At 47.4% G+C, this 21,013-nt stretch overlaps 2 protein-coding genes across 7 annotated transcripts in view; one reads left to right on the top strand and one right to left on the bottom strand.

Moving 5' to 3' along the window:
• The window catches only part of ANKRD11 (ankyrin repeat domain 11), a 159,715-nt gene extending 145,382 nt beyond the window's left edge, over positions 1-14,333 (bottom strand). For 2 of the 5 annotated variants that reach the window (XM_040615327.1, XM_040615326.1), the window contains exon 1: positions 14,067-14,333. The gene's annotated coding sequence lies outside the window, so the exon portion shown is untranslated. Of the gene's footprint in view, positions 1-6,746; positions 6,850-6,954; positions 7,117-12,726; positions 13,141-14,066 lie in introns of those variants that run through there. The other 3 variants (XM_040615328.1, XM_040615329.1, XM_040615330.1) reach the window with 3 other exon arrangements.
• Positions 14,334-14,690: 357 nt separating this feature from the next.
• Positions 14,691-21,013, top strand: part of SPG7 (SPG7 matrix AAA peptidase subunit, paraplegin) — a 42,053-nt gene continuing 35,730 nt past the window's right edge. Inside the window, exons 1-2 of one of the 2 annotated variants that reach the window (XM_040615634.1) lie at positions 14,691-16,060; positions 19,558-19,662. In XM_040615634.1, the coding sequence (XP_040471568.1) occupies positions 15,911-16,060; positions 19,558-19,662 (255 nt within the window). In that variant the 5' untranslated portion in view covers positions 14,691-15,910. The remainder of the gene's footprint in view (positions 16,061-19,557; positions 19,663-21,013) is intronic. The other variant, XM_040615635.1, reaches the window with a different exon arrangement.

Raw genomic sequence — 21,013 nt, 5'->3', positions numbered from 1 at the left:
CAAATACTCTCTCTGCCACCAAAGCCACTCTGCCCTTCTCTCCCTAAGCAATAAATGTTTAACCCAATAATCAGGTAGCCTATTCAATGAGTCCACAAAAGGTAACTTAGTCACCACATGCATTTGTTTATACCTACAACTGTGCTCCCTTGCAATTCATCAAGCAGCCCTTCAGGACCACACCTGTGGAAAAAAAATACCTCAAAAGTTTGCCGAGATAGCTGCCTCAGACCTGGGAAGAAGTCAAAAAACATAAGCTGTCTCCAAATTAGCCATCGTACACACCCATCTATCTACAGTTTATGGGTCATGTGGGTATTTTGGTTGGTTGGTTGTTTTAAACAAGTTAAGCAGAATGCCCAGCTATACTCTAGCAATGTAACACCATCCCCTTGACTTGAACCACGGGCTAAACATACATCCTACACCTTTACCTTTACTCCCATATGAGGCTGTTCCTATGATACTGGAAATATCAGCTCAACAGCAGCATGAAAAATTGCTTTGTAATACTTTCTTGCACAACTACATATTTTCATACTTAACTCTCAAACAAAATACTTCCAAATTATAAAGCATTTAGCGTGGATCACTTGATTTTCAAGCAGCTTAAGTTATAACAAAAACGCAATAAATTCAGATAAACCTACAAATTACCTAGCACAAGTGTTAATTATTTCATAAATTGCCAGCAAGTCTGACTGCCCCATCTGATAGCTTAGAGATGCTGGCATTGTCATAATGCATTACCTGCGTCCTTTAAAGAGGTAAATCTGAGTATCCCGAATAAACATGTCACTGAAGAACACAAACTATTGGTCAATTCTGTCATTTATGTGACAACAGGTAGAAAAAAAAAGGGGGGGAGGGGGGGACGACAGTGTACACAAAATCCAGAAGTCCTGACTACAGACAAGCCATTTTTCAGACTTTTATTAAAATTAGATTGGCCTTTGACTATGAATCACATCCGCCTCTTGTAAACAGCAAAGGAGCACCAACATGATAGAGTGAAAGACACGGGAATACGCAAGGAGAACAGAGGTGAGTAACATCTATTAAAATGGCTGCTCCCTACCCACAGCACACACGCTGCACTGTGCTTATACACCTCAAAAAAACATAGTTCATTTGTAATAGCTCACAGCTTTCATGGAAGGCAAGCAAAGCTGCACTAAAATATGGTGGGTAGGTATAAGAAAAATAAACCTTGATTCAGCCCTGCCTTCCCTCCTTAGCCCTACCTCCTCCAAATAGGATGTTACCACTACTTGTTTATACACCATTACAGAAAAAAATGCTTGGTTTCTTAATACTGCATTACAGAACAAAATGTTGCCCAATTCTTTCTGTAAAGTACCAAGAAATAACTGTGAGACCATATGTATCTGAAAGCATCCGCGTCCTGGAGTAATCCGGACTTAGGTAACCAACAATTGGAGTCTAACCACGAAGAGCAGGAAAGAAAGGGCTAACATACAAATTTTCTTTAAGACCTAAAACTGAACCAGAAATTCATTTTGAGAAGTCTGATTCAGAAGGCAAGTGAAATTTGCTTCTCCAGTTACAATTTAAGGTTACTGCCACGAAAGCACACAGACAAAAGAGAATCCCATGTGGCTGATTTTCTCTCCTTTAGCTCATCCCTAAGCAAAAATGAATCATTCCCTAATCGACGAGTTCAGTTTGAACCAATGCCACCATGATTCTTATCTCGGTAGCTGGAAGGCAAGTCCTCCCAAGGATTCAACAAGACATGGACAAAGGCAGAGATCAGCATCATTCTGTTTTCTCAGCCTGTCCAAAATCATCACGCACCTGAGCACAAATACTCCTGGAGATCGTGTTGTACTTTACCCTTGAAGTCACAGTAAAGACAAGAAAGCACACGCTTCTACGTGCTTACGGGACCCCTTACAGCCCCCAGCCCCTTCAGACGAGGGTAAAGCCCACCACGACACTACAGCTTGTATGCAGGGGTAGCATCTAAAGCCTTAAATCACCTCTGCCTTGGGATGGCCCCACCATCTTCAGCTGTAAAATCAGCTTCCCACTGCCAGCTGCAGTCGACATATATAATGCTCACATCTGCATTTTCTGAGCCTGGGGGGTTCATGAGTGGAAGTAAATCAAAAGGAAATGTGGGCACAGTACAGAAGAAGAGCAGCCATGGTGTGAGGTAGACATGGACAAGGCAGCCAGAAATGAGAGGTGCAAAACAGACCCAAAATCCACAGACAGGCAACAAATGACTAAAATCCATCTTCACCCTCTTTCTACCTGCTCTTAGCCAAAAGGAAACTTTTTTTTTCCCTTATAAGCATGACTAAGTGCTTTGGTATCACTCTGTTAGACAAAGCTCACTGTTGTTAGAAGCCAGGCTTGGGGTGGAAGGGAAGGCGTTTGCCTGGCTGCAACCACCACCGTAAAGACACAGACACATTATTATGAAAAGCAAGTCAACTTTTTATGCACAGATAAGGATAACAAATGTTTCACTGCTGTATTTCAAACATTTAAGATCCTACACTGAACATAGGAAAGTGTGTTACTAGTTAGGCTATTACAGCAAATGAAACGAAAATTGAAAAGTCTAACTGACATTAAATTTAAGTAAATATGTATCAATTCCACAATCATCATAATACATGATAGTTATGACAAAACTTCTGCAGAACAGAAAAGCACCCTTGATAACTCTGAATATTAAGCCAAGGTACCACAGGCATCTTACAGTTTATATAAATAAAGTGCCTCCTGCAAATATCATGGTTCCTTCAGTGAAAACTGCAGCATGATTAACAGAGGTCCATTATAAAGGCAATACATAACCTAGCTCCTGTGAGTAGTCACTGGCACATCGGACTGCGTTTCTATGGCAACCAGGGAGGAAAATATAAAGCAAATTACAGTTAAATGAAAATTATTCTCCATGACAATATATGTTAATGCAAGAACATTTGCAAGGCCATTCTGGATAAAATGTTTACATTCACATATGTTTACAAAAAAATAAATAAAAGGCAATCTATAACAGCTAATGGATCATCCAAAGATAAAGATCATAGTTCCCCCACCCCACCCCCCAAGTTTTAATGTATTCAGAATAAAATTCTTCAAGCTAACAGAATGGAAAACAAACCACCTTAACAAAGGTATCTGCACATTTAGATATGGTCTACATTCTTTAAGAAACAATTTTTCCAAAGATCTAACATGTACAGCTTTGAATGTTGTGATCCTTTAATTTTCCTGGCTGCAAACAAAGAGCACATTTATACCTCCCCATCCCAGTAGAAAATGTTTTAAATGAGAGGTTAAGTCACTTGGAATATTTATAGAGATCTGACTGAAACTGGAATAGTGCCTTATTTTAATCAGCTATAACTTACTTACTGAAAGCTGAAAAGTGTTTTATACCTCAGAATTTGCAGCACTGACTCCACAGCTAGGAGAGCCTTATACCTCACCGCAGTTTAAAAGCGGCACAGGTCAATCAGAACCCCTTGTCAGATACTTTTAGAAAAGCCCACAATTAAGGCTTTAAAAGGTTACCCTACTCTCCCACCGTGATCACTTAGCCTACAGTCCTTTTCTTTTTTTTCTTGACGGAATATATCTCAGTTTTAAAATATCTTTTGAATCATGAGTGAAGTTAATTGGAATGAAGCTCATTCAAGAGGCAGCCACTTATTTATTTCTTTAACTCACTTGGCTTGTACCCCAAAGAAAAGCCCAAAGAAAGTAGGTTATAAACTGACTTACAGTCTCCTTTCCACTCTGAAGCGCCACGTTTTAAGAACAGTTTAAAATACTGCATTGGAAAAAAGCACCCTTCTCAGCCGCGTTTCACGGTTCCCCCTGCCAAGTTCCTTTCCCATAGAAATGGCCTGCCTGTTCCGCAAGTAACACAGGTGCAGGTTTCTTAGGAAGACCCAGAAAGAGCACAAGGCACTTTTTGAACCCGTTTCAGCAAGCCGGGAACACAGAGGACTGCATTCACTCCACTGACACATCTGAACTTACTCTGTACACGCTCCCGCTGACCTCTGCATCTGTCTCTCTCCTCCACCTACAGAACAATACTTGAATCATGAGGATCATAACTTTTTATGACAGTGGGAAAACTGCAATATTCTCCACAAGTTCACTCCACCCTGCACATAAAACTGCTCATAGGTTCAACCATAAAGCAAACTACCTTCTTTGAAGTTTGACTTAAAGCCCTGCGCACGCTATAAAGCTGATCTGAAAAAACACTGCATATTAACATTTTATATAACCACACTCACGGAGAGCATCATTTGTTAATCATTTGGTGCGAATGTTGACAAAAGCAAGTTAGGTCAGAAAGTATCTTGGTAACAAAATTCTTTACAGGTGAGCTCAGGTTACTCTCAAACACCAAATCCACATACCACCAAATATATTCCAGTCATGCTCCACTTTCCCTGAGGATCACTTGCTGCAGAGCCCACAGCAGCATTACCATTATCATTTCAACTGATTTAGTCACTGATCCACGACTCTCTCATCCTTTCTCTCTATAGCAATATGCAGACTATCTCCATACAATGCAACAGCTGCAAACCTGAAGACTGAAAAAAAAAAAAAATCAAATAAAAATCTGCAAATCAAACTACAGTAGCAGTTGCTAGGTTCCTTTTAAAACCTTCACTAATTGCTAGAACCGGTTTTCTACTGAAGCTTTTTGCTGCAGTGGTGGAGAGGTTGAACGTTGTTTTCACAAAAGAACTTCTAAAACCACGGGCTGCATGTCTGCAATAGCAAGTATTTATATTCCGTGCACAAATCAGATTATGCGTACATACACCACCCTCACTGGTCTTCCAGCAGATGAATCCCACCAGGCCAAGCCACCTTCTGGATGCCACAGCTATCAGGTTGGGCACCCTGCTTTCTGCTGATGCACAGTGCACCCTTTTGCGGAGAACTGGCTCACTGGGTCAAAACGCATATGCATTAGAAAAGTCATTTTTCTCTGTAAATGTAAGCAAATGCATGCTAACACAAAGTAAAATTCTAGAGAAAACCATGCAGCTTTGCAGCTTTCATGCCCTAGCAAACGGCAGGAGGTTCAGAGGAAAGCCAGGCTGCTAGGCAATACTATTCATGCAACGCTGCCAGCAGACCTCCCATGCACCCTTCTCTATTGCAAGCTGCATCAAGTGAATTAGCACCAGATGGACAAGATAACAGCTCCGGAGAGACTATCAGAAGGATTCCTGCGGATTTCAATTACCTGCACTGCTCCATATGAGTAAATTCTGCCTACAACTATTACTGGTAATGTCGTGGAAAAGAGCCCCATCGTTCAAATACAGGATGAATCCATAAAACAGAAAGATTCAGACAGCTGACCTAACCAGAGACAACAGGTGGTAGAAGGAGGTAACGAGCCATTAGTGGTACGCACAATAGGCACGCAACAGCAGACCCAGTGCTGCCAGCACCCCAAACTCTCAACCCCTGGCAGAAGTCTCCATGCCCTCTGATCCTTCACCTCTCAATGCTACTGCAGCTTTGCTCCCGTTTTGAAGTACTTTCCTCCCACCATGCAAAAAACAAGGCCCAGATCTCCAGAGGGAGATGAAGACGCAGGATGATCTCAGAGAAAAGGAGAAAGGCAGGAACAGACGGGAAGGAACATCAAAAGGCAGACAGGCTAAAATTAGAAACAAGAATCCTGGATGAGGAGGACCAAAGCAAGAGCAGAGAGGCAAGCAGAACCTCCATTAGATGAGGCTCCTGGGAAGGAGGAGGCACAGACAGAAGGGAGAAGGAATATTATGGTGGGTGAGGTAGGAGAAGCTAGCAGACAGAACAGACTGCAGAAGTAAATTCAGCATTTTAAGACTACAACCTGTAGCTTTCTATCTAAGGAGCACTACTCAGCACACCAGGAAAAAGCCACAAAGTTGAATTCTTGTCTGATCTCTTCTGCTCTGGATGAGGGCTAACTCAAAGGCTGAATTAGCTCTCACCACAGAACTAGTTTAACACCCCAGTACAAGTGCTGATCACAGGGGAAGGCAATTTTGATTTGCCACCATCACCCACAACAGAGAGTAGCTCTGAGTAATGCAGGGCACCTCAGATCCCAGTCAGAAGCCTTCTGGGCAGGTGGCAAAACAGAGAGCGTCAAACAGATCAGAGACTAGGACAGTGAGCACGCAGCACCCCAACATGTGCGGAGAGACAGGCTATGGCAAGGAAGGAAACTAGACAAAATAGAGATGCTATCCTCATTTTCAAAACTAGCATAGTCTCACATGTCCCTTTCGAGTTGGTAGGACAAGAAACCACGCGAGTTGGAACAAAAAGGTCAACGTCCAAGGAGAACAGGCTTTCATCTTCAAGCCTGGTTAGCGCATTCAACTCTTGGACTGCTCAGAAAGACAAGAGTTTTACACAGAAAAATACCCAGGCTTGCTCATATAGACCCACAATCTAGTTCAGTTAAATGTATCTGCCTGTGCCTAGCTGCAAGATGAAACCAAGGAGACAGCTAGCTATGGGAAGCAGCCAAACACCGCCGTAACTAGAGCACCAGCTCACTCAGTGGTATTTAAACAGCCATAGCACAGCCACGAGCAGGATGTTTGTTTCCACACACACACACCCAGTCCCCTCATCTACCTAGATCTATTCCCAGCATTAGCATGGCTAATCTCATCCATCCATCTAAAGCTGTAACTATAGCAGTACTTTATAAATAGGCTTACATCTTCAGTCCATCCAAGACCTGACGCAACGGCAGTCAGTGCAGCAAGCGGTGTGTGTTGTTACGACAACACTGACATTTCACAATCTGCAACAGCCATCATCCTGCAGAACATGGAAAACACCAGACCGAAAGTGTAAAGTCTACTCAAAAGATTACTGCTTTTCTTAGGATATGGTCACTGCCACAGCCAGCAGCGTATCAGTTACCTCCTCCCTGTAGAAGGCAGCTATCAGGAGGCCATTCCCAACGGCGAACTTCTTGGAACTTTATCCGGGCTCCTCCTGGACCTAACCAGCCTGCAGAAAACCCAGCTACTTGCTAGTAATTTGGAGCTCCTGGTACAACTTGTTTACACAGAGCAGGTCATAGGATAGGCTGGAAGGTGTAAGCAGGATATAGTTTTTATGGCTCTGAACTCCTGCCCAGATAAGCTGATAACACTCTGCTCAGGGCTGGGGGGGGGGGGGGCACTTCCATGCATGCTTTATTTAAAATGAAGATGCACCATGAACTGTTGTTAAGCATTTTATACTTAATGATGAAGTTTCCATTCACCTTCTTTTCCTTTAAAGCTATTTAATGGGTTTGACGGTTTGGGTTTTTTAGGAGTTCCTAATTACACATACTTTCATTTCATATCAAGACATTCAGAGCAATACAGTATTTTCAAAACCAAGCTCCTCAGCCTTTTGCCGCACAGGCTGTCAAGCCTTCAGGGACAGGCTGCCCCTGGATTGTGGTGAGTATTTTAGAGGGTAACATCTCCCTCCTTCACCATGCCTGCGACACAATTTTAGCAGCTTTATGCTGCTCTAAAGGTAAATTATTTTTCAACCTTTTCTATGCTGCAAAGCCATCAGTCTCTTAAAAAAAAATTAGAGCCAGGTTCCTTCAGCTTTTGCTCCCCTTCCCTCCCTCCCCTGATTACCCACAGCTATTTAACTGCCCCACCATGACACCCTGCAGACCCTGATGTCCTCAGCTGAGGACCTGAAGCCTACAGCTCAAACAAGGACCCCCCCTAATATTTTTCTCAGAGCAAATCCAACACAACGCAAGAGGAAAGGAGGTGCTGTCTCGCTGTCCATATGTGGGAAAAACATCAGTTCCCTCAGCACAGAGCTGAGACAAGGCTTCTTTTACACATACTAAAAAGTTTTCTACCCTTTCCATTTTCAAAGCCTGTAAAATTTTGTTGCTGAAGAAGAAACAGGCATGCATTTTAGTCACCTCTGACTGAACCCAGCACCAGCATGAACACTCTTGCACCTAGCAGCAGAATTAATAGCTCGATGTTTCCACAAAATGCCGGATGTTGTAACCTTTGCTTTACTAATACAAACACAATATGCAATCAATAGCTTGCTCCTGCCACTGCAATAATTTATAGTGGAAGATTTATTTTAAAAATACTCATCAGATCAGTTTGGTTTTCTTGGAGACAGGGGAAGAAAGGCTGCCTACAGATTTTCAGAGGATAAATAATTCAATGCATGAATGCCAAGGGCACTACTGCACACATCCATATGGCAGGGACAATGCAGACAGTAATATATGCTTCACATCACCACCCTGACAGTGACTTCAACCCTGACCTAGAAAAAAACATCACTTTCTTCTGGCTACAACAGCTAATTCACTCTCCATCACTGCTCCCCGTAACGCTAAGGACTACTGTACACTTTTTGTTTACTTTGGGGTAGTGGCTCCCAATTCCTCAGCCTTCACAGACTGCAATTTTAGCCTCCGTTCACAACAGCTACACTGCAACGAGTGGAACAACTTATTCACACGATGAACTTAAGAAAATGAAAATCAACCAGAAAAGACACAGGTTTCAGAAATCCTCTTCAGGAGCTCACATCTTTTCACTACCAAAACCGAAAGGGACAGGAAAACCCAGGACAGTTTCTCATTCGTGAGGTCTGGCAAGACACCAGCGGTGCCCAGAAGAGCAGGCACAGAGGGCTGCTGACAGCCAGCACCCACCATCTGGGCTCCCACACCAAGCTTGATAGACATGGGACTTCGTAAGATCATGTTGAAGGTCGCAACAAGGCAGAAGGGGTAGGACCCAGTGCAGCCTCCCCTCCGCTCCTCCATGTCCCTCACAGTCAGCAAGCCTGCAGTCACACTGGTTTCATGCTCCCAAAATTAACCACAGAGACACTACCTTGCCCCACTGTCCCATTTTTGTGGCAACTTGACAAACTTCTCTACATTCTACAGTTTGGAGAAAACATTAAAGAATCAAGAGGAAGAATTCTGGAGCCCAAAATACCTGATATAATTAACTGCACCTTCTAACAGGATTATTTCCTTTCCTGACCCCAATTACTCCTTCAGTTTATTAAAGAGAACTCATATACACAGAAATGTTAACACCCTGAAGAGTCACATAAACAGAAAAAAGTCTGAGGGCACCATTATAAACAGAGTTAATGGAACTCAGTGATTGGAAATGGATCTTGAAAGCTGTCAGATCAAAGCAAGATCTTTCTCGTGTAAGGACTGCATTACCCTTGGAGCCACAGAGCTAATACCATCTATAAAAATATTTCACTCAAATAAGTTAAGAACAGCAGCGTTTCATCTGTCAAAAGGTGCGAGGCTTTTATGGGATTAGCCATTCCACATACAGCATAAAAATTAGAACAGATTTTTAAAAGCCCTCAGCTTAGCTGACGGAGACTACACAGACCAACGTGTGTGCCTGCTTCCTTCGCACACTCTATACGCTGAACAGATTTTTCACTGCTATTAGCATTTAAGCTTCTTTTTATTTTTTTTATACACTTGTAAAAGATTACAAATTGGCATCACCTCTAACTAGCCACAGATGAAGCTAGCACCACCACCCAGACTCAGACGAATTAAAGACTTTTAAATACCCAACAGTTGCATGAGAAAATACAACAGAACACACCAGTTCTCACACAGGAAAGCTTGAAAATTCCAGGTAGGATTGAAAACACTCAAAACCAGCCTCCAGACCATGGGCAGTGACAGCTTCCTACCCCTTTCACAGCAGAATACCAAAGACAGCATTTTGCCCAAGCATACTTTATCGAGGCTCTAGCTGCACAAACCCATACTGTTTAGGATGCTTGCGATTTCAAATAATTGACCACACAAGCTTTCCTTTATCATTTATGCAAGTATTTTTTTATGACCGTACATCAGTGGCATACAAATTACGTAACACTTGGCTGAGAATCCCAGTGCTCTGCGCCCTCAGAAAAAGCAGCTCCGTGCCGCTAATCTCTCTTGCAGGGAAAAAGAAAATATTTAAAAGCTGCATACAAATCACTCCTGTAAAGTGTTGTGCAGACTGTTTTAAATTAGATGGGGTAAAAATATATGCAAGTGTATCACGAAACACTAAAATCTTTGCTATGGAGACACAGTTTCTCTCCACAGCCTTTTACAACTGAAATACATACAATTCTCACTTATAATGGAGGTAGCAGACAGGCCACCTCTACCAGAGCCTCATCAAGGGAATACAATTAGGATAACAACCACCATGTATTTCCAGGTATTATTTGCTTTGCTGTCCTGAAAAGCAATAGTACCTGTCACCACTTGCTCTGTAGCTACCACCATTAAATCTTAATACTGAGGAAGAATTTCAATCCGTAAAGCAGACTGTCAAGCCTGAAATTCAGGTACTCCGCACGGAGGCAGGAAGAGGGGCTAACCTCGGAAGAAAGCAGTCACTCAGTAATTTTATAAAATGTAATTAACCAGCTCCGGTCCTGTGCATTTCGTTCCCTTGGAGAAGGATTTCTTCACCAAGTAATTAGACCGTCCCAGTTAAGACTCAAGTCACCACAGAACATATTTTCCCCAAAACAAACCCACATGCATGCTTTTAGAAGATTCAAGCACTACTTCAAAAAAACCTGCTGCTGTGTCTCCAAAGTTACTTAACGCTCTTCCTAGTTTTTGCCTTAGTCCCTGCAAGGATCTAAAACTAACTGAAACCAATACACCACTGTGGGAGCCCCCAAAATCCTGGGTTTATTCCCATACTTGAGACACTTCATTATCACAGAGTATCACCTTTTAATGTACAGAAAAGCAGGAGGTAAAAATCTTCGTACTTCAAACACATGTCCAAAAGCCACAACTTAAAGACAAAGAATACAGATTAAACGCTGTAAAGATATACTTGTCAGGAACCTTCCTTTGAAGTGTCTGCAGGAAACACTGTCATCATGCAGCCATGTTACAATTACACAGTTAAAATAATCACCACCAGTTGTAAGCAGTCCATCTGGTTTACTGAAAAGGGAACACTGCTGCTACAGTATTGATTAACACGACTAGTCTTCACTGACCCTAGAGAAATACATTTGTCTGCTCTACTGAACAGCTGAAGAACACTGCACGACACTGCTCCGTTTTGTTTAGAAGCATATTTGGGGACTTAAGTCAATTAAAACATAAGTAGAAAATAAAATAATCTTAACAGGTTGTCTACCACACATGAAGGAAGAAATGAAGACCAGCACTTTGCTGGAGGGGTTTTTGTTCTGGTTTTTTTTTTTTTATTTCTCTTCCCCCATCCAAAACCAACATTCATATTGGACAATCTGTATGTTTAAGTCTGAGAAAATGCTATTACAACATCGTAAAAACAAAGAGCAGCACATTAACAAAAATCAGTTCACCCTGAGCCATGTTTTTTATGAAATGGAGATACAGACAAGAGTTCATTTTTAAAAGCAGAAGCAGAACTGAATGGTAAAACCAACAGTGAAACACTAAACATAACATCTTCAGTTTCCAGCCTGTCAAAGCAGCTAACACTTACATGACCAGGGCTCCTATAATCACTATTTAGAACAGAAATGGGTGGGGGTGGGGGTGTGTGTGTGTGTGTGTGTAGTTGGGAACTAATCAAGTGGGAGGGCAGACATCAAAGGGCTTGTACATGCTCCAAACTCCAGTGCGGTGTTCGCTGCATGGGCAACTCAGTCTGCTGTGAATTTCGCAAACCAAACCCTTACCACTTACTCAGACAAGTCTGGAGGTGATGCAAGTCCCAGCTAGCCTAACAATACAGGTTCACAGCAAACTCCTCCGAAGCCCAGACCGCCCTTTGCCAGGTAGGACACAGACAAAATGTGCCCTGGCAAGTTTTATACCTTCCTGCACTACCTCCTTTAGGACTGACAAGGTCTCCCAGCAGCAGAGACCCGGAGCATCTCTTCATACAAAAAGCTGAGCTCCACAAACCCCAGACACGCCTAAGCAAGAGCAGGCACCAGGACAGACAGGCTAGCGCAGACAAGGCTTTGCTCTAGGGACAGAGACGCGAAGGCCGTGAGGGTAACTGTGCTACAGGAGCAGCTCGACCAGAGCCCTGAGCGCACACCCACGCAGTCACGGACCACCTCTCAGAGTGAGATCTTCCACTGACAGAGCATTCCCCATGGAAGGAAAACAGGTCACGCAGCTTCAGGGCGACGTTTCACAGGCATAACGAAATGAGGTGCCTAAGAGTTTCCCTGCTCCACGTAGCATTTTAAACCCTGCTCCTGCAAGCCACCACAACCCTTTAAAAGTGCTCCAATAACACACCTCTAATCTGCCAGTAAATCCATTCTGTAAAAATGCCAACTTTTTCTTTTTAATCAAGTCAAATATTTAGTTCCTGGTAGAGCACACACAAAAGAATGCACCAATGCCAGTTGAAAACATGCGGGAGTTAATCTTCTCCCCCTCCATGACTTCATGGAGTGGGGGTTTTCCACCACCACCCCCCCCCAAAAGGAAATAATTGGAGCAATTACATAAAAACGTTCCATTATATGAAGAAACCAGAAAGAAAAATACATTTAACCCCAAGTTCCTTAATTTTATACAAATTTCAGCACAGCACACAGCCACTACAAAGCATTACATTGGCAAGACGTTTTCAGCTAAGTAACTCTGCCTACACAGGAAGAAAAAATAAAAACTGTCTATACCCAATTTCAGAAGTCATCTCAGGAGGGAATTTTGCTTCAAGAGCTGCCTGGAATTTGTTCTCTGCCTATAGGGCCATGTCCCCAGTGGTAAGAGAGTACTCTGTGTACAAAACCAGGAGGGGGGAGGAACCCTTTTCCTGCAACTGGATATCAAAACAGATCTCCAAGCTTAGAGTAGAAGCCAATCCGTAAACACACCGACTCTTGTGCCTCAATGAACAGGCCGATTTTCTCTCTGCACGCACACCCCCCTCGCAGGACAGCTGCTCTCTCTGGGAAAGGGCAGAGGGCATCAAGGGCTCAGCTCATCCCCGCTCCCTTCGAGGCGAGGGCTGGGGGAGAGCGGCGATTTGCCTTTCTAAACATGCAATCAATCTACCGGACTGGGGGAGGTTAATTCTGGACTGCAGAAGTGCAGCTGTTTTGGGCTGGGATTCTTTATTTTTTTTTCTCCCCCCCCCCCCCCCCTTTGCTAAGGGGCAAAGGTGTCGAGCAGCCCCTCCCCGGCACACAAAGGCTCCTCGGAGGAGAAAAATACCAAGCAATTTAAAGTTTAAACTAGAAAATAAATAAATAAACGGGGATCAGCCAGGCTGGCTGGCGGCAGCTCGGTTCAGCTCCATCCTCTGCGCACACACACGCAGGGCTAACGCCTACCCAGGGATGATGAAATGGGAAACGGAAATTACCATTTCAGACAACTTTTGGTATTGTTCCCCCAGCCAGCGCTCACCCCAACGTGCGCGCTGCCCACCCGCGCCCCCACACAGCCCGGCGGGGGCACGGGCCAAGGCCGCGACCCCGACCCACAGCCCCCTCTTCCTCCCGCCCGCGTTGCCCCCGCAAGCCCCCGAGCCCCGAAATATTTAACAGCCTCCGAGCTGTACCTGCAGCCCCCCCAACCCCTCCTCACCCCAGCCCGCCCCGTCCCTCCCGCTCCCCGCAGCCCCTTCCCACCGCCTGCTCCGCCAGGTCCCCTCCCCGCTCCCAGGGCCCCCCCCGCGCTCCCCTCTCCACCCGCAGCCCCCCACAGCCCTTCCTCGCTCCAAACGGCCCCTCATCTCCCTCACCATCACCGCCCCCCCCCCCCCAAAACCCCTCGGCCTCACCCTCTGCACGTCGCTTTCTCCCCACAGCACGACCCCGTCCCGCCCTCTCCCCGCACCCCCCCTCAAACACACCCGCTGCCCCCCTCTCTCGGCCCCTCCACTCCCCGCTGCACCCCAGCCCCCGCCTAGGCCCCTCTCCCCGACCACCAGGCCGTAGTACCCCCGCTCCCACCCCCGCCCGGGCCTCGCTCCTACGGGCACGGCCTCCCGCCCCCCCCGCCGCCCCCTTACCGGCGCTCCGGGCTCAGCGGGCCGAGGGCAGCCTCGCGGGGAAGCGAGGCCTGCGGCTCCGCCGGCCCCGCCGCATAGAGGAGGCGGCGGGGGGGGGGGGAGGGGGGAGGAAGGGACTGCGGCGGCGGCGGCGCTGGGGGGCGGCGGCGGCGGCGCGGAACTAGCGGAGGGGGCGCGGGCAGTAGCGGCGGCGCCTCCCGGCCGCACGCTCCATGGCCCCGCCGCGCTCGGCCTCGGCCTCGGCTCGCAGCGCTGCCGCCCGCCCGCCCGATCGGCCACCGCTGAGACGCTGCCGCTGATTGGCCCGCCGCGTCGGCGCGCCCCATTGGCGGAACGCGGCCAGTGCCGCCGCGGGGGGGTGAGGGAGGGGGGCGGTGGAACTCGGCGCCGCAGCGCCCCCCCCCAAGCCAAGCCCCGCCGCTGCGCGCGGGGGCCGACGGGAGCGGGGAGGCGGGGAGCGGCCGCCATTGGCCAACGTGTCCCGCGACGTGGCCGCTCATTGGCGAGCTCCTCAGGGGTCAGGAGTGTGGCGGTGCTTCCGGGGCGGGGTCTCCGCGCGTAGCGCTGGGCGCCGGGGCGGGACGCAGGGGGGGCGGGTTGGTTCTGCTCCCCCGGCGGTACGTGCGGGGTGCGGGACGCAGACTGTCCGCTGTCGTGCCACCCGCCCCGGCCTGCCAAGCGACACGAACGGCGGCAGGTGGTGCAGGGCCGGTTCCGTGCTCTGTCCTCACCCTCTCTCTGGGAGGGCGGGCGATGCTTCCCCACCCCGGTGGACAGGCGCTTCGCTCGCGCCGCCCTCCCCACGCTTTTCCCCACCGGCTGCCGGGATTGCCCCGCTCCGGGCGGACAGTCCCGGGGTGCCGGCGCGGCCCAGGCGCTCCGTCGCTTCAGTGGTGGCACCTGCCACGCCTCGGGTGCTGCCCCTTGTTTGTGCTCAGAGGCACCGCGAACGGGCGCTCCCCGGTTTGATGGAGGGTGCGGGGTCCGGTGCCTGGGCCGCTGGCGTCTGCGCACCGATACACTCGAAAGTCATCGTCGGGGTGAGGCACTGGTGGGGGGGGCTATACCCTAAGGGCCAGGGGGGGCTCGAGGGGACGGTAAGTTACACGTTACTGAGCCGCTCGTCAGGAGGCACCGGGCGATAATTTGGTGTTTACATCCAACTATCGGCTGTATCTGCATGGTGTGGCCGCAGCATGTGGATAGACGCTGCAATACAAATCGCTTCATGGTTTGTGGCCAAGTTCCTTAATTACGTCTTCATTAAAAGTTCTTGATGCTAAATGTTTGCTTTTACTTTCAGAAGGGGCTGTGTTAACGAGAAACTTCTCTTGGAAGTTACTGAGCTAAACCATTGTTCGTATGTCGCTGCCAGGGTCAGAGAGAGAAGGGACCAGGCGGGTGAAGTTCCAGGCTGCCCTGGCTGGAGCTGCGGGTGCCGAGGCCTGGCTGTGGCACCGGCACCGGGGTTAGCGCAGCTCCCGCACCCTCCGGGGAGAAGGCGGCCAAGTGGGGCTTCACTGCCAGGCCTGGGTGGTCTCTACCGTACAGTAAAGGCGCATCAAAACAGGCCCTGCTCCCTCTTGGCCCTGGGACAGGTCGCTTCCTCCTGACCAGGCTGCCTTGGTTGTGCCTGGTTTGATGGGGTTTTTAATCCTTTCGTAATATCAATTTTTTGTGCTGTCTTTATTCACAGGGTTTCTTCTAAAACAACCAAACCCTTGGCTCTCCAAATGGGGATGGCCGTTCTTGCTGGATAAGCCTTCTGCCTTTGTCCCACTGGGCTTGTGGAAGCAGCAGAAGTGCAGGCGTGCTTCTGCTGTGCCGTGCAGACAAGCAGCCACATGACGGCTCGGTTCCTGTACTTGAGAAAACACTGCTGGTGCCTGTCCTGGCTGGCTGCAGCGCTGCCTCCAGCCCCAGCGAGGCTGTCTTATCTGCTCCCAACAGTCGCTGTGTTCCCACCTGTTAAACACATGCTCTCCAGCACTAAGGTAACTCCAAAAGTACCGGTAGATCCTGTTACTCACTGCCCATGCCTGAGCTCAGCACCACCCTTCTGCAGAATAGGAATGCTTATTGTATACCTTGTATTTCACACCACACATCTAGTGCCAGAGCCCCTTTGCATCATCAGGGTAAAACAAATGCTGCAGTATCCCCCAGGGAAGATGAAGTTTATGGGGTAGATCTTCACAGCAAGTACAAAATGGGGATAACATGCACTGCTCCCTGCCCAGACCAGGTGGCCAAGGTGCCCTGGTGTGGGTGGCAGCCGCCTGCACAGCTGTGTCACTGCGTTTTGTTTTGGTTGCTGAGGATGGGGAACCCTTGAGACAGCAGCTCTACCAGTGACCTCATCGGTAATTGTTCTGTTTTTTTAAACCCCCTCTTCCAGGAGTGTGGTCCATAACTCTGATTGCTTTTTTGGCATTTGGCAGCCAAAAGGATTGTTCTCATGTTGCCAGCGGTCCCCCAGGAAGAAAAATCCCTTTGCTGGGCTCAGTAGTGATGGAGGAGTGGCTCAGGAGCACGTGGACAACTTCAGTGTTAAATAACAGCATGAGAGAGATTTATTCTGAGCCTGTTAAGCTGGTCCTGTGTTCTACTTAGGCTTAGTCTTTTTATCTCTACCCATCTTCCTCTTCCATAAGACCTACTAAAACAGTCAAAAGAAAAGGTTCTTGGGGTAGGTTGGTTTTTTTTTGTCCTCCCTTCTATTAAGCTTCTTGTCTACCTTCACTGAAAACATTGCAAGTGTTTGCCAGTTTGGTGCCTCTGAGTAGATGAGAGGGGAAATATGTTTTCTTATTTCCTAAATATAGTTGGCTGTAACTGCTTCCGTGACAGCTTTGAATGTCATCCAGGTCAAAGATCCAGTGGTGGGGAAGAAGTTAAATCGTTTCTGTGTCATTCTGACCTTTTTCTATTTGAACACAACAGTGTGGACTATCAGCCTATTTCAGGGAGGGACATTAAAAGTGCTTGGTAAGAAAGAAAGTTAACAGTGGGAGTAGGAGGGGAGAATGGTTTCAGCTGGGGGTTGTTCTGCTGGTTTTCTAGGTGAGACTTCTGCAATGAGGACACTTACCCTGCTTGGTTTTTCTACCCTGGGATGGTTTTTGCTCCCTGCAACTTCATTGCAATTCTTAAGAGGAAATAAAACTATAGTTAATTGTTGAGAGCACCTTTATCCTTCACTAAAGGTTGCAAGCTCTCAAATCCCAAAATAAAACAAATACTCTGGTGCTGAGGAGGAAAGAGAACATTGCACGAGGGCAGAGAAATTTAGGCCACTTGGGGAATATGCTTTCAGGCTTATTTCTGATCTGTTACAGCAAAAGAAAAGGACACTAACTTTGGGGAAAGAGCTCTGTGACCCTTTGGTCCTTGCTCTGTTACTCTTTTCCTCTCTAACTCTGGAGATGGCACCTGTGTCAGCTGCTCACCTGCTTTTGCAACCAGTCGGTAACCATCTCACTGCTTCAGCTGAGCTCCTGTGAAGCTCTACAGCAACTGTCTTGTGGTGGAAGGAACCATTATGTCACCCATAAGGTCAAAAATACCTGGTCTGCATTAATGTGGGTGCAGTTCTCTGCTGATTCAGCTCCTATCAGGATGCAAAGATGGGAATCTATTTTTAATAGATTAGTCAATGTGTGATTTATGACTGCTACAGTCACACATCAGGGTAAATCCTGTGTGACCAGTCAAGTGCCAACATCAAAGAGGCCAAGAGAATAAAACTTTAGAAGAACTTTGATTAGAAGAACCTTTACTTCAAGCTTGGCTCGTGTTTTAATTAATGTCATCTATTAACATTTTGAAGAAAGATGGTTTTGGCAAACAAAGCAGCCATTTAGAAAGGCAGCCATTTGGAAAGCCAGCAAGGAGTACAGCTGATGCTCTTGGTACTGCAGCAGAAACCTTCCTAACTCTGCACACAATCTCATTTTTCTTAAATAAAACTACTTTCAAGCCATCCTTGTATTTTTTTGCTGTTGTCATCGTTAAAGGACAACTTCAGTTCAAAACAAGCCCTTCTGCCTGTGATGCCATTAAGAAATAAAATATTGGGCTTTCACCTGCTTTATAATGAGGTGGTTGCTCACAGCTCTATGAGATGTGATTAAATAATAAGGCTAAACTAATGCAGCAGCTCACTTGTACCAAAACAGTATTTTTTTGAAAGTTTAAATCCTCGATGCAGCCCACTGTGTAATCAGCTGAGTCCCAGTGAAGCCCCAGGACCATACGCTGGGGTCAGGACAGGCAGAGGCAGCAAACCGGGAGCTGATTTCGCTCCCGTGCTACCCCATGCCCTTGGCCTGCACAGGCAGCAGTATTGATGGACCCCTCAAAGCTGTGAGCTGCTCTCATGGATAGTAAGGCTATTTAGATGGTTCCCTGCGAGACCTTATGCCTATGCAAACAGTAAGTCCATGGAGCATCCTGCATCCCTAAAGAAGGATGCTTTCTGAGGGCAGTGGTCCCCTGCTGCTGGGTAAATGCCTCATATATGATGTTCTAGGCGTGAACTCATGACAGTCCTGTTCTAATTACTGTTTTTACGATTTGTAATGACAGGCTTTAGGTTTCTAGGCTGCTTATGGATTTCAGAGGTGCAGTGACAGTTGCTCACTCGGAGCTTACTGACCTCCTCCAGTCTGCGAGGTTTGGAGATGACTTCAGCCACCTCCTGCACACAGATGGATTCCTGAGCTGCTCCTGAGCTTTGCACGCTTCAGCAGCTCTCCAGGGAACACACTCCCGTGGAGCAATCTGCTCATTCGTGGCCTTTGAGTCAGAAACAAGCTATTTGCCGCCTCCCGCTCTACCCCGGCAACTAAGCTGAGAGGGACCCAGGGCGTCAGTCCTTCTTGCGTGCATTTACTTTGCTTTTCTAGTAATTTGTAAGCCATGACTGGCAGACAGTTTGGTCACTGCTGCTATATGGCTGATACCCTGCGATCCCCTGCCTATAGCCATCTGTCACCTACCTATCTTAAAGTTAAATGCTCTGGTCTTTAGAGGTGACTCAGAGATAAAATCCTGTACCCCAGTGCTGTGTCCCAGTTATGCCTTAAGCTCGTGGGCTGCCTTGCCATGGGGTGTCCCCCTTGCACCCAGGGAGGAGCAGTTTAAGGGCCACGGTGTCCCCTGTGCGTGGAGGGGAGCAGGTCAAGAAGTGGGTCTGGCAAGGAAGCACTGGAACATGCAGCGATCCCAAGCTGTTCCTGGAGGAATAGGTGTGATGGTTTTGGGCTGGCTCACATAAAAGGCTGACTGCTGAACAGAGCTTTCCCTGGTAAGCAGTTTCACTGTGCTTGAGGGACAGATGTGTGGTCTTTTAAGCATGTGCTTTGTTCCTGAGCCTAAGGCTTTCCTAGGTGCTTGGCCTTGCTGTTCTGAAGGAAAGCATCTATCCCTTGACCTTGACTTGTCATCTGCAAAGACGTAATCTAAAAAAAACCCATCTGGTACGTGACAGAGATGCGCGCTGCTGAGGGGTGCTGGAACACTCTGGGGCCTCCTACCCAGCACCGGGCTGTGCATTTTTGTCCTGCCATGGAGGAGTCCTGGCTTACACTGCTGGGTGAGTAACAGAGCAATTTTTCATCTTTCAGAAAGTCTGAATTTACCTTCTAGCAGCTTCAGCTCTCAATTTAATCCTTTGATTCATTATTGATGTGAAGTCTGTGGATGACACAGCAGCCACCTGATTCTAGGTATCCATTCACTCGGTTTGCTGTTTTGAAATGAGTCTGAGCTAAGCTGGGGGACGGACAGCATCCTGCAAAGAGCTTCCTGAGACCTGGGGGGGCAAGAACAAGGGCAGCAAGGCTGTCTTACAGGGAGCGTGGAAATAGGAGATGTGAATTCTCAGACCTAGCAGAGCAGTGTTGGCTGTGGAAACTGATTACTCCTGGCCTGAAAAATACAAGACGGGGCAGCTAATGCTGCTTCCTGCTCCTAACCTGCTCAGGAGATAAACCAGGGATTTCAGACTCCAATCCAGCACCTTTCCCCAGTAGTAAATACACGTGGCATTGCTGAGTGATGTCACGGCTGGAGCACATCCCAGCGAGGCCAAGCCTGGATCAGGTTATATCTGTCTTCTCTGAATATTGGCTTACTCCCAAAGGAGCATATTGCAGTCCAAGGGCAGCAACTGAAGCCACCTTTCCCAAGGTCATCTCTCGCACACACAGAGGACAGCATTCGCTTCCACGTACGCAGCACAGCCTGAGCCGTCCACGCAAAAGTCACAGTGCAGCCATAGCAGTTGCTGACTGCATGTAGGGCAAAACCTCTTGACACTCCGTTCTGGCATCACTTTGTGTCGCCACCAGCAAGGCAAGGATCCCCAGCCCTCCTTCCTGGTGCTTCATCATCTGGTTGCCTTTGAGGCACAGTGTGAAAGGAAGAATAGGAATTGCGTCAACTCCAGCTATGTGGCACGTCTGTAAATAACCAGTCCTCATAGTTCAGTACAGTTTTGTCACACCAAGGCCTGCATCTTGTGTCTGGGAGTGTCACAGCAAGAGTCCAGCTGGCCTATAGACCTGAAAAGCTGTTTGTTTTCGGTCAGTGAGCCCGCCCAGACTTAGCTGTGGGTGGTCATCTGTGCTAGAGTTTGGACCCATTCAGCTCTCATTGCCCTCCACCATTAAATGGGTGTGAGGTTGTCTTCACTGAAGCTGGAGCAAACCTAAGGCAGGCATAATGGAACGTGCTTGGCGCTCTCTCAGGACAGCCCGGCAGAAGTCTGTAAAGTCCTGTGTTAAGCAAACTGCACTGCTTCACTTCTCATCAGGCTGTAATTCTATTTAAATGATGCAACTCTTTAAAAATAGATCAGGTCTAATTAGCAACAGGTCTAATCAGAAGATGGATGAAAGCAAGGTGTGATGTGCCTTGAGTGAAGCAGAGGTAGGGATGCACAT

This window comes from Falco naumanni, chromosome 15, assembly GCF_017639655.2.
Source record: "Falco naumanni isolate bFalNau1 chromosome 15, bFalNau1.pat, whole genome shotgun sequence".
Taxonomy (NCBI): Eukaryota; Metazoa; Chordata; class Aves; order Falconiformes; family Falconidae; genus Falco; species Falco naumanni.
The sequence above is the reverse complement of the archived record's forward strand: the minus strand, read 5'-3'. Positions and strand labels throughout refer to the sequence as shown.